The following is a 14,000-nucleotide window of genomic DNA, read 5'->3' as shown; positions in this document are numbered from 1 at the left end:
GATTACACCTCAAGTTCACCTGATGACACGAGAAAACAAAAACACAGAAAATAATGTTTATTTGTTCTTGAATTCGTTGTACTCTTTCAATACAAACATTACACAAAATGTGGCACAGTTTAATAAATAGAAGACCCTTTGTGCTGTGGCATCCTAGATGCATGGCACTGACTTTAAAGGATTCATATTGCTTTTGTTGTCATTAATATCAAGTAACCATTTACAACATTACATGTAATGGGCCCAGCTTGCTTGAGTCAGCAATAATGTGTGTGCATTGGCCCTATGAATGAGACAGAAATAATGAATGTACAAATGATGAGATTCTCTCCATCGGTATTAGTGTGTAGAGTTGAAGGAATGATGAAGCACATCACTGACAGTAAACACTTGCTACAAATAACACACTTTACAGAACAGACACCAGTTCCAAAGTGATATGTCAAGATTGTATCTTCCTTACAGCTTTTTTTGCGTTAAGTTAATGTGGCATTTCAAGGTAGGCAAACTGCCACTTGTTTTTTTTTCTGAATAAAAGTAGAGGTATCGCTGTCACACAAGATGGCTGGTAAATGTAGGAGCTACCTGAGCTGCAAACCTGACTGAACTGTTTGTTTGTATAAAAAGAAAAAAGGGTATTTATGAATGAAACCTCTCGAAATTGTACTCAGGGTTGCCACACCTTCTTAAACATCAGACTCAAGGACTTTCCAGCCCAATTCCAGCCCACCCTAACCCTAACCCTTCCAGCCCACTTCACGGCAAAGTTCAAGGTTAATTAGCGTTACAACACTGAGAATGTTTCTAATGAGAACTAGCAGCTTTACAGAAGCTCACAGACAACTATTAAAAGACAAAGAGGCTTGAAACAAATGTTAAGTAAAAAAAAAAAAAATCAAAATAACTCACAATAATATATACATTCAAGCACTATCAATGATCCATGTCTATTTTCAAAAACTTTCAAGGCCTTGATTTTTTTCTCAATATCACAAACTTTGAAGGATTTCAAGGACTTGTGGTGGGAACCTTGTCCTATGAGCCTTTCCAGCAGCCACAGAGCGGGACACAGTTACATCAGGCAAAGCTCTGAGCGGCCCTCAGTTCATTTGGTATTAAAGATAAAAAGGTATCGTCGACAGGGAGCGACGCCTCAAGTCTCTAAAGCCTTGAGAACAAATACAGCGTCATCAAGTACGTAGTAATCTTTATACATGTCCCCTTCACAGAGGTATGGCAACCGAGTCACAGCCTCCACCTCAAACCCCGCCCCCCGGAAGACCTCATTGGACAGATCCGTCACTTGCTCTTCCCACGTCTTCCCCTTTACTCTCAGGTGTTCTTTGGGACGCTGCCACCTCCCTCCTGGAAACAAGTACATACAAAACATTTTCAGGTACAAGTAGTGGACAGGGTTCTCACACATTTTCAATTACAATATGTCATACTAGGTCATATCACTGTATTCACCTTATGCAGAAGAGACCATCTGGCTTGAGAGACTAACAGGAAGTGTAAATACAATCGGAAGTTCCGATTGTATTTACACTTCCTGTGACTCATAAACCTAGTCTGACTCATAATGTGAGTCAAACCAGGTTTGACATCGTGATAATAGACCAGACGCCGAAACTATTGCTGCAGCACACGTGCAGTGTCGCTTCAGCGTGGCAAAGAGCTGCGGCTTTTGTGATCGGTCTCCCCTGTTAACAAGGACGCTGAAATGAAACTGCCTCCGCGCTGCGTTTGCTTCAGCGTAGGATTAGTGTCTGGCGTGTTCAGGCACTTACAGGGCACTAGCGGTAGGAGCTAGCTGTGCTAGTTAGGCCTAGGGATTAGGTGTACACTAATTGACTGTATTAATAGCAATAATAACGAGCTATTGGTTACCGTTGGGACTTTTTTTGTAACACCCACTGACCTATCTCCACATAGGGCTGGAAGGGAAGCACTGCAGCCACGACGACTCGTCCTGTTTGGGGAACCAGCGCTCGCCTGATGGCCCGGAGCAGAGCCAGAGGATCGTCACAGCGGTCCAGCAGGTTCAGGCAGCTGATCAGGTCATACTGGAAACCAGTCTGCTCCCACTCCTCTATACCCAGCACTCTGAGCAACACAGAGACAGAGAGATGTATTATTTTTGTATTAGTGTAATATTACCTATGTATTGTCAATTCTGCCCTTTATTGCCATATTTTCTTTTTAGTCAATTTACTATTTATTTACTCGGGCAATCACACTGTGATCGAGACCTGATTACAATAACAATAAAAACAAAACAAAAAACATAAAGATGACTATTTAAAACAGCCAACAACACACAGGGGCATAAGTTACAGAAAGCAATCACAAACCACCCCCAGTCTTGCCAAGTTCAGAATAATGAGGCCTGTGATCTGGTACTATAATTATAATCATATATAATCAGAATAATGAGGCCTGTGATCTGGTACTATAATTATAATCATATATAATCAGAATAATGAGGCCTGTGATCTGGTACTATAATTATAATCATATATAATCAGAATAATGAGGCCTGTGATCTGGTACTATAATTAGTGGATTTGAAAGTCAGTCACACCTGTAATTCCTCCTTTGCAGATGCCATTTCATGGGAGCTGAGAGCTCAGTGGCATAGACCTCTCTGAAATAGGCTCCCATCACCTCGGTGACGCCTCCATCCCCGGCCCCGAGGTCCAGAAGCCTCTCTGCCCTCCACTCCGGGCCGACATGCATCAACCTCTGGAACTGCTCCGCGGAAAACACGAACATGGAGCCCCGGCCCAGGAGCCTGAGACAGAGAGGAGAGCAGGTCAGAGCAAGGTGCACTGGAGGAGATGTGGTGACAAAGACAGAGGGGAACGGGCGACGGAGTGCTCACCCATTGATGGAGGTGCGTGAGACCACAGGGCTGAGGACTGTGGAGATGAAAGAGTGGTAGAGCTGCGTGAACAGCCAGCCAGACTTCTCTACGCTCCGCTTGAGAAAAGCCTGGGTGTCCGAGTCCATGTGGCTCTGTATGAACAGCGGCTGCACCGCATCTCCGAGCAGGTCAGGGGAGCACTGGTACCACTAGAGCAAGAGGAGAAGAGAAAAGTCTGGAATTCACATTGATCCTGCAGCTCATTTGAAATAGACATTCAGTGTTTCCTATAGGTTCTGAGGTCATTTGAAATAGACATCCAGTGTTTCCTATAGGTTCTGATGTAATTTGAAATATACATCCAGTGTTTCCTATATGTTCTGAGGTCATTTGAAATAGACATCCAGTGTTTCCTATAGGTTCTGATGTAATTTGAAATATACATCCAGTGTTTCCTATAGGTTCTGATGTAATTTGAAATATACATCCAGTGTTTCCTATATGTTCTGAGGTCATTTGAAATAGACATCCAGTGTTTCCTATAGGTTCTGAGGTCATTTGAAATAGACATCCAGTGTTTCCTATAGGTTCTGAGGTCATTTGAAATAGACATCCAGTGTTTCCTATAGGTTCTGATGTCATTTGAAATAGACATCCAGTGTTTCCTATAGGTTCTGAGGTCATTTGTAGTGGTGGCAAGCCCAGAAGAGCAAGATACACATCGGGCATTAGGATAGTCTCTCACAACACTGTCTTCAGAAGAACAGCTGCTGCTTTGTTTGGCCAAGCAAACCCCATTCCTTATTTAAACTCCATCCCTTATTTATTACAGGGTTCCCACACCTTCTTGAAGATCAAATTCAAGGACTTTGCAATGACTTTCCAAGCTCAGTTCCTTCAAATCCAAGGACCCAACAAAGCATAGTTTGAGAAACGGATAAGGTTACAACACTGAGATTAACAAATAATAATAACCGATACCCTATTTACACCTGGTTTTTAAATGTGACCTGTATCTGGATAAGGAAATACACATGTTTAATGCAAGGTGTAAACGCATCGTGATCAGATCTTGCTGACCACATCTGGAGGTAGTCTGGCTCACATTGTGTTCAGATCTCTTTCACCCCATTTACACCTGCTGGTTTTTAAATGCAACCATTATCCAGATAACTTTTCTGGATACAAGTCGCATTTAAAAACCAAATGTAAAAAGTTAGCAGGCTTTACAGAAGCTCACAGCCAATTGAAGAGCGAGTGAGAGAGAGAGGCTTGAAGTGTCAAGTCTTCTCAACTGTGCTGTACAGTGATGAACTTCAATTTATATTATTGGACAACACTATATAAAATGAAGCACTTTCAAGCAATGACCCATGTCTATGTATGTATGTCTATTTTCAAAAACTTTCAATGCCTTGATTTTCTCTCTCTTAAATTCACAAACGTCAATGATTTCAATGACGCGTGGGAATCCTGACGTTTTATTCTCTGTTAAAAAGTCATAATATTATGCGCGACCTTTACCTCTTGTGTGTCATCTTGCGCGTCGCTCAGCATGTTCCTGAACAGGGAGCGACCGAGTGGGCTGCGCACGTACTTGCCCGTCCACATCCTTCTGACGGCGAGCAGGAAGGCGATGTAGCCCAGCAGCCAGGCTACAAAAAGCAATGTCCTCAGCTGTAGATGACACATAATGACAACACTCAGTTCAATATAGATCTGCCGTCTGCCGTTTCTGTCTGTGTGGGCGAAGGTGACGGACTCTGGTTGCCGTCGATCGAAGACGCTGATTGACTGACTGGCCAGTGGCAGTGGACAGACAGACAGGCAGAGTAGTGAGGTGTAAGATAGACGATCAAGGCATCCAATTGTAAAGCAACACGCATGTCTCTTCTCCTCCCAAATACAACAATTAAACAAACCTGAGGGTGCGGTGGATTTTTAGAAACAAAGCTGCTGTTTACTCCACATCTTAATCAGTTGAGTAAATAAATGGTCCCCCCGCCCATACTTTTGACAACTCAACTTTTCAATCAAATCACTTCCGCGTACATTCTGCAGTGCATTTCCTGTGTTACCGCTAAATGTGTCCGGAACTATAACCGTCAACTCTCCGCTACGCTCTTCTTCAACAAGTAACGTTACGACAGCTTCGTCATTATTGTATCGCTCTCTTTTGCTGGGAACTGAATATAACCTGGCTGGAACATGCATCATGTTTCAGAGAGGAAAGGTAACAACATCCCTGTTTCGGAGACAACTTTATATTATCTCGATGTGTGACGTGACGTGAGAACAGCCCTATATGGGACAGCCATGGCCTCGTTCCATACCCTCTCAAATCTAAATGAACCTGCAGACAACAACGGGTGTTGACGATGGCGAACTGTTTCTATTTAGGTATATTCGTAATGTGAAGGACATTTTGATGTAGGCTCAATACCTTTTCTGAATCGTTAGGAGCCATTCCACAATCTGGCATGTACACAGCGAGCAGCATTTATTTTAATACAACTTAACATTTTCTAATTGGTTTGGTTCTAGCATATTTCCACAACCTTCCACCAAAAGGCGTGGAGGGTAGTGGGTCGGCTCTATTGAGAATTGATTGAAATAAATATGCAGAATTTTATGAAGATCCCAACTGTTAGTAAAATGTCTGAATTTATCCTCTGATACTGTATGTGCAATAGTCACATCGAGCTGCCATATTTTGAATGGCTATGTTCTCTGGCTCTGCCTACAAGGGAGAGATGGGGCTACACACCAGTGGTTCTCAACCTTTTTCGTATAAGGACCCTAATTTAGTAGAGCCATGGACCACATTTGATGAGATTGTTTCTCTTGGACCCAGATCTGATAATATTTTTATTGTTAGATATGACTTTATCCAGAACTCCATGACTATGTAATCATAGTAGAGAGATAACAGTGAAACTATATGATCAAAATAGCCATTCTTCTACAGTCTATAATTGTTCTTGTAAATTAAATAATCAAATTGAGCAATTCATCAATTTGTTGGGGACTGCTGGGATGCCCTCAAGGAACCCTGCTGTCCCCCTGACCCCATATTGGGGGCGGCTTTAGCTCAGGAGGTAGAGCGGGTCGGCCAATGACGCAAGGGTTGGCGGCTCGATCCCCGCTCCCTCCCAGCTGCCGTCGTTGTGTCCTTGGGCAAGACACTCAACCCTCCTTGCTCCCGATGGTGTGTAGGCACCCTGCGTGGCAGCCTGCCGCCATCGGTGTATGAATGCAGGCCATAGGCCATAGGCCATATTAAGAACCACTAAATAGCCCAACTTTTCCCTCTCTCCCCTCACTTTGTCTTTCTCATTGTCACATTTAATATTACTGTATTCATTATTGTTAATCTATTATTGTTTTTTCCTGAAATTATCTAGTAATTTAATTCTGTAGTGTTCAAATGAATACCTGGTCCATTCCCTAAAAGGATTCGTCATTCGTGTTTTCTTTTCTAGACCCCCGTCTTCCTCTCTCCTGTCTTCGCCTTCTGGTCCCACCACTTCGGCTGGTCTCTGCAGCAATCTGGCAGACCATCCAGCAGAGAGTTGTGGCCGACTATGGCCTACTGGACTACTTTGTTACAACGGTCACTGAAATTGTCCCAGAGCTCCTTAATCACAGACAGAGGTCTTTGCTGAGTCTTGGCCTTCGGGCACAGGTACTGTATGAGAAAGTATTAAGACAATTAGGACCCTATTTACACCTGGTATTAAAATGTGATCTGTATCCAGACACGTTTTATCTGGATAATAATAAACAATCCGATCTTGCCTTTGCGTTTACAGCTGATATTTTAAATGTGTTCTTGACTCATCCTCATTGAGATCAAATCTCACATGTACCTGTTAGAAGGCAAGGTTTATCACTACTTTCCTCTGCTTTTAGCTGATACTGGAGTTGTGTCGCCTAGAGCAGACGATAGACCTCAAGGCCATTCAGCCACACCTGGACATCATGCAAACAGTCACGTCATCATTGAACACACATGTGAGTTTTCTCTTCATTTCATGCACTGTATGGTGACTATAATGCAATGGCAACCAGAACTAACATCTAATGTATTTTCTAACGTGTAATATGATGTATCACAGACAGGTGATACAGAGGGTGGATCATCTGGATCAAACATCCTGGCTCTTATTGAAACCCTAGTTAAAGATCAAGACGAGAGGCAGCACTTCTTCCAGGTCAGTGAGATAGATAGATAGATTTTTATTTCTGTGTCATGCACCATATTCAAGGTGCCCAGCCCGTCTGGGCTTACAAGACACAAATCATTCAAGTTCAACAATACAAACAAATCAACAAACAAGCTACAAAACGCTCAAACATAAACAAGACAGAGTTATATATTCAGATGAACAGCTTCTCCATTCTGAGTTTCCAAGCCCTCCCAATAAACCTGGCCAAACTGAAGACTTCATCTCTGAACAACCATTACAACTTCGCATCATCTCCTGACCAAAATAGTTCCGGTTTCTTATTTTGCATTAACTGAAATAGAGACAATCTTGGTTCCTCATATAGCGTAGTGGCGTAGTGAGTCTGACACCAGGTCAGTGACTCTGACACCAGGTCAGTGAGTCTGACACCAGGTCAGTGACTCTGACACCAGGTCAGTGAGTCTGACACCAGGTCAGTGAGTCTGGCTTTATCACTTTGAAATTGTAGATATTTTCTCTCCTACTTTATTGAAGACAATTTAAACTGTGTTGACCCAAATCAGTTGCTCCTTTTCAGGATGTTTTCCCAGTGAAGTTTGGACCCAAGTATAACAAAGATCTACAGATGCTTGTGGAGAAATTCCTGTTGCAGCTTGAGAAGTTACTCATTGTACCAAATCTTCAACAGGTAAACTATATCGATGCATTACCTAACAAAGAGGGTTTTGGAGTTAAGGCATTTATAGCACTGAAACTAAATATCTTTGTTCTTGTGACCAGGTTGCCTGTATGCTCAACGATGTTCCTTCGGTTCTGGCAGAATACGTGGAGTCTTTTTCTGACCCTCAGGAGCTTAAATGCCTCTTGGAATATCAAAAAGACCTCAGCCAACCCAATGATAATGGTAATATCTATATCTATCTATGGTTACTATATTATTATGTGTCGCTATCACACCGGGGAGAGGCCGTTTAAGTGTCAGGAGGGGTTCGTCCAATCGTATTACCTCACTGCACACATGAGGATGCACACAGGGGAAAAGCCCTACAAGTGTCACAACAGACTTCTGAGTAAAAAGTTTAGAATTCTGAGATTAAAGTGAGAATTCTGAAATTGAAGTCATTCAGAATTCCGACTTTCATCCCAGAAGATAATAAAATCAGAATTCGGAGATTAAAGTCAGAATTGATGTCATGAATGATGTCACTCGAGCAATTGTGATCACATCAGTGATGATGTCACCACTGATGTTGCTGGAGCAATTACAATCTTACTACAGTACTATAATAGGGCGGAGTTTACTACTGTGATAGAGGGGCGTTCGGCGTCTGGGATCCCTAGATTGTTGTGACGTCAATGTGGGGTCACAAGCAGGAAAAGGTTGGGAACCCCTGCTGGCAGTTGGTGATGATGATCATTTTGAAGTGATCAAATAGAAGTGGTCTGACTGGAGATTTTACAGTCAGTTGCAAATTCATAGCACCACCATTACATAAATTCGATTGACACCTGTGACAATAATCTGTGCCTATCCGCAGTTAACTGCATGTGTTTTGATTTTCAGATCATCCGTCAATTGGCGGCAGCATTTGTGCAGCGCTCTGTCTCCCACCTATGGAAACGGTCATGGCCGCTCAAGGAGAGACGGTATTGGAGGCAAATGCGTTGGCTGATTACATGGACTCCTTTAGCAAAGAATTGATAGTGGAGACTGCAATTCGGAAAAAAGCCACCGAAGATTCAAGCACGGAGAGTGACGAAAGACAGAAGAGGAGAGAGACAGACAGCAGCTGTGTTGAGCACCAGTCCTTTGTCAATAGTGATGAGGGCGTCGAGGACGAGCTTCCTTGCACTATACAACATGCTGTGTCTTTACATGGACATACCATGGGTTTAGGCTCTTGTGCCATTGAGGTCCAGGTTGGTTATAATGTTGAAATACCCGCTGAGGAGATCGGACCCACAGAGAACATGTCCTCTGTCGGGGATGTTAACTCAGTGATGGCTACAGGAGAGGATGGGCAGGTTCAACTCTCAGCTAATGATGCGGAAAGCTCTCCTGCAATTGAAAAGTACATGAAGAAGGAGAGTGAGGAGGACAGCACACTAACTGATGAACAAATCAAAAACATCACTGTGTCTAATGTGATACTGTCACCCATACTTTATACACCAGCTGTGCAAGTGCTGAGGCTCGAGCCAATCACGACTGCGTCGCCAGCAAGACCGGTCAGACAAAACCAGGGCCTGAAGATGAAAACGTTTTTAATAACATCCAAAAGCGAGCAGTCCAAAAGTGGACCCCGAGGATCGTCGACGAGCAAGACTTGTCCCACGTGTGGTAAAACGTACAGTCGTGCGGCAGATATGAGGCGGCATCAGAGGAGCCACACAGGGGAGCGAGCGTTCCAGTGCTCGCAGTGCAAGAAACTCTTTCAGTTCCAGTATGACCTGAGGAGACACCAGTTAAATGTGTGTCGAATCACTGTGCCACAACCCAGGATGATGTCATCAAACATACCCGAGAAAAAAGACACTCAAGGAGACCCTAATCGGTGTGAAGTTTCGGACCAGCTCTCAGCTCAACCTTCTGAGAGGAGTTCTCATGTGAAGAGCCATATTATGTCTCCTTTGATCGAACCCTGTGACTGCAATAACTGTGACAGCACTTGTTTCCATTGCTCACAACAGTTTAGAACACATGAAAAGGATCTGATGAATCTGCAGCGAGTGGGCGCACCTTCTGGAAAGAGAGTTCCTCCATCTACAGAGAAAAACGATCCCCAGTCATTCAGCAGCACAGTCCAGGTGGCAGACACAGAACAGCAGAACCACACAGTCCAGCTGGCAGACACACAACAGCAGAACCAATCACTTTTGGAGAATGACAGTATTGCAGCGATAAAGCAGGAGAAGTTGTCAGATGTTTCTGTCAAGAACACTGGTGGAGAAACTTGCAATGTACCTCAGGAAAGTACAGTCTGTGGCAAGAGCCTTGCTTTGCCCTCTCTCCTGGAACGACATGTGGAGATGCCCTCAGAAGAGCGCCCTCCTCGTACTGTCTGCAACAAAAGTTACAAGAGCACTGCAAGTTTGAAGAGGCATTCAGGCAGATGTGAGGGTTCCTCAGTGCATGGTAATGACGTTGAAGGCCAGGAGATGACAAACAAATTAATCCAGATATCTTCTGATAGAAAAAGCAAAACTACCAGTCTAAAGGAGCTTGTTGAGTCGCCATCAGAGGACAATAATGAATGTTCACACGAGAACCCTCGTATATCAGAAAACACAGAGGCAAATGAAATGTGCTGCTCAAACGTTTGTGAAGCAGCGGTAAAGGGAACCGTAAAATGTCACACTCAATCCCATTCAGATGAATCGGATTCCTGTCCGAATTGTGAGTTCAAGTCCAAAAAAGGGTTGAACAGGCACACCATGCCATGCAAGGTAAAGAGGCACACAATGCCATGCAAGGTAAAGCAAACTAATGGCGTGAAGCCAGGTGAATGTAGGAAGAGTTTCAAGTCCACAAAGACACTTGGAAAAGACAGACTTGTGGATGATCCACTGTATTGTGCAGATTGTAATCGGTCCTTCCCAGACGTGGCGAGACTCCGAACTCACAATCTGAGACACGAGCCTCGTCCGTGCACCATGTGTGACGAGAGCTTCAGAGGCTTCCTCCAGCTCAGCCAGCACTACGTGTCTGCTCACCACTTCAGCGGACCTTTTCCTTGTGCTTTTTGTGAACGGAGTTACACCGACTTGCGAGGTCTGATCCGGCACGAGAGGTTTCACACCGGCGACCTCCCGTTCAAATGCCCCAAGTGTCCCAAAGCGTTCGGCTACGCGTCGGCTCTGAAGCTCCACGACAGAACTCACACCAAAGAGGCTCCCTTCCTCTGCTGGGATTGTGGAAAGGGCTGCAAGTCCAACGCGGCGCTGAAGATCCACCGGCTCTGTTGTCACAGCAGCCAAGAAGAGAAGCGCTTTTGCTGCGAACACTGCGGGCAATCGTACGCCCTTAAGAGAAGCTTAGACCTGCATGTGGCTAAGGTCCACGCCGGCGTGCGCTATCCGTGCTCGCACTGTGGCAAACTGTTCCGAAGTGCGAGCTCGTTGACGAGACACGATTTGACGCACACGACGGAGCGGCCTTATTCCTGCAGCGAGTGTGGCAACCGGTTCAGGTCGGCGTCGGAGCTTAAAATACACACTCGCTATCACACCGGGGAGAGGCCGTTTAAGTGTCAGGAGTGCGGGAAGGGGTTCGTCCAATCGTACTACCTCACCGCACACATGAGGATGCACACGGGGGAAAAGCCCTACAAGTGTCCCACCTGTGACAGAAACTTCAAAAGCGCAGGGAGCTTGAAAAGACACCAGATGACCCACACGGGAGAGAAACCCCATAAATGTTCTGTCTGTGAAATGGCCTTCAGTCGGCCAGAGCTTGTGAAAGCACATGTGAGGAAATCCCACCAAATCTGAGCAATTCTTCCTTTGTAAATTTATATATTTTACTCCGCAGTATCAATAAATATGCCTATGTACATATGTTGTAGGAGCTATCATTTGCCTTTTGAGTTCAGCCTGGTCGCCAGAATAAAATGTAGAGTACCGGTATCATGTTTCTAGATACGTGTATATCAACGTTATCACAGAGTCTGCTATTGAAATAGCTTTTCACACTGGAGGGGTGTGTTCGATCCCTGGATTTACAAAGTCTACATTTGAACCGTGAGTCACATTTAACATTTGTATTTAGTCTAACCAACCATAATCCTGTTGTTGAACAAAACACGTTTTTTGTGTGTGCCTTAGGCAAAAAAAAAGGCATCAAGGTTTTCAAATGAACCGCAGATTTTTCTTTCTAATTTACGTTGATATTGTAGGGTTGCACAAAGGTAAAATGCCACATTTTAGAATCAAATAAAAGGCAGACATTAGAGATTGTACGTATCTGTGGATTGCAGAAACCTGCAATGCTGACATTTGATTATGGCAATTGTGATTTGGTTGTTTGATTTATGGTCATACATGTATCTGTTTGAGGGAGGTGTACCCCACCTAAAAAGTATTTATTCATTTATTTATTTGGGAACATAAATGTCAGAACAAGATATTTGTTTTTGTTTTTTACTGACCCGAAATAAGCAAGGGTCAGTCTGATCCTGGATTGCCCGAAAAACGTGGGTGGGTTAGAACATCTCTATAATTCAGAGATACACATTGGAGTGGGCACAGATCAGATCCAGGAGGTCACAGGTAGAAACCGCTGAATAGCTCAAGTGATATACTGTATATATATGTGATATGTGAAAGTGATATACTGTATCACTTTACATGAACACACACACACACACAGATGAGATTGCATTGCCTTAATTTGCTTTGTATTGAACCAATCTCTCCGTTGACTAATACCAAGTCCAACCAGCAGATGTCGCCAGTAAACCACCGCTCTGTCTCCATGGTGGTGGGGTCCAGCGGGCCACCGTGCACCGTGCTCGCGAAAATGGGAATAATTTCATTTCTGTATATTTTAGTTTTATTAGAAATTATTCCAAACGAGGGCCCACGGTTTAATGTGTGTCTGTAATGTGAAAATGTTGGAGAATCTATAACATGAACTACTGTTTAGGATTAAAAAATTACCAACCTAATTCATTTATATTTATATTATTTACACTGTGGTGGGAATTTGGACTGAGAGAACCGGGTTATATTGCCCGGGGCGGGCTGTCAAACTAATTTCAATTCGTCATGTTAGCTGTGTTAGAAAAGACAACACCGGAAAATATGCGACATCTCCTTCAATATAAAATGGAAGTTTAAAGGGAAGATTCTTTTAATTTCTGAGTGTTGTGTACAGATCTATTTTTTGAAGTGTAAAAAAAAAGTGACAGCTGGGTTGGAGTGAAAAAAGTTGTTCATCAAGAAAGGTTTTACTTTGAAAGGTGTGACCGGAAGTTGTGTTAACTGTGTTTGACTGGTCAGTCAGTCCCTCTTCGTTGTCGATGCTTCCTGCAGATTTCTCGCAGCGCAGCTACCATACGCACATTAATTAGTCGCCGCCTCCACGAACAGTGTTACAACAGGTGAGACTGCACATGTCTTTGTAAACTTCTTCATAAGGATAAACTTAGACCCACTTAACACGCTGAATGCGGATAAACGCGTGTTTTTGCTTTGAACTTTGCATGACTGGGAGTCGGAACACCTTGACAGCTGAGAGAGGAAAGTTAGAGAGGAAAGACAGGATTTCAACGAGAATAGAACAAGCTCGTCTTGATAAACTTTGTACAAATAGCCTATGTTCAAAAAGGCAGCCTGGCACTGTATTGATTTAGTTTTATTTTGCAAGCTGAGTTTCTGTGCCTATAGGGCACCGACACCTTCGTTATTCTGTATCGAGGGAAAATGATGCAAAAGTCCACTCAAAACCCCATCATGACATAAGGCATATGATATGGCAAGCATACACACCTGCTATAACATTTATAAGCTTAATATTAATCTTTATCATAGTGTGTATACACTACGACACACACATACACACACAAAATACACCAAGCAGCACCTCCACACTGTATTTTGTTGCAGGAAGATTGTGGGAATAACAGGTGTACCAATTCAAAAAGTTGAAATGTTATTGAAATAAGGTGCTGCTTGCTGGATCAGATTGATGTCGAATTTACAAGTGGACAGTAATGGTTTATAAAAGGTCAATAGGTTGTTATTATTATATTAAGATAAATCAATTGTTTTCATAGCAAAGCGCGTCTTGTTTTAAGATTTTTCTTGAATTAGGAAAAGTGTTATTTTCCTGAGCGGAGTATGGGCTTTCTTATGATAGCATGAGTGACACTGGTCTGTTCAGACCATTGACTGTGTATAATAACTGGTCACTGGTCCAGACTTGTTTACAGGGCCCCTGTCCA

General features: G+C 43.4%; 1 protein-coding gene across 2 annotated transcripts; it reads right to left on the bottom strand.

The window, feature by feature from the left end:
• Positions 1 to 756: 756 nt before the first annotated feature.
• On the bottom strand, positions 757 to 4,905 carry mettl9 (methyltransferase 9, His-X-His N1-histidine; the record flags this gene model as incomplete). Of its 2 annotated transcripts, XM_083634557.1 has the most annotated exons (6): positions 757 to 1,365; positions 1,922 to 2,106; positions 2,585 to 2,794; positions 2,885 to 3,075; positions 4,391 to 4,543; positions 4,789 to 4,905. In XM_083634557.1, the coding sequence occupies 5 exons, from the start codon at positions 4,475 to 4,477 to the stop codon at positions 1,154 to 1,156; spliced, it is 885 nt and encodes a 294-aa protein (XP_083490683.1). In that variant the 3' UTR covers positions 757 to 1,153. The 2 variants fall into 2 exon arrangements, with proteins under 2 accessions (XP_083490683.1, XP_083490682.1); XM_083634556.1 differs by lacking the exon at positions 4,789 to 4,905 and having other exon boundaries at positions 4,391 to 4,558.
• Positions 4,906 to 14,000: the final 9,095 nt, after the last annotated feature.

This window comes from Poromitra crassiceps (assembly GCF_964638095.1).
Source record: "Poromitra crassiceps genome assembly, chromosome: 4".
Taxonomy (NCBI): Eukaryota; Metazoa; Chordata; class Actinopteri; order Beryciformes; family Melamphaidae; genus Poromitra; species Poromitra crassiceps.
The sequence above is the reverse complement of the archived record's forward strand: the minus strand, read 5'-3'. Positions and strand labels throughout refer to the sequence as shown.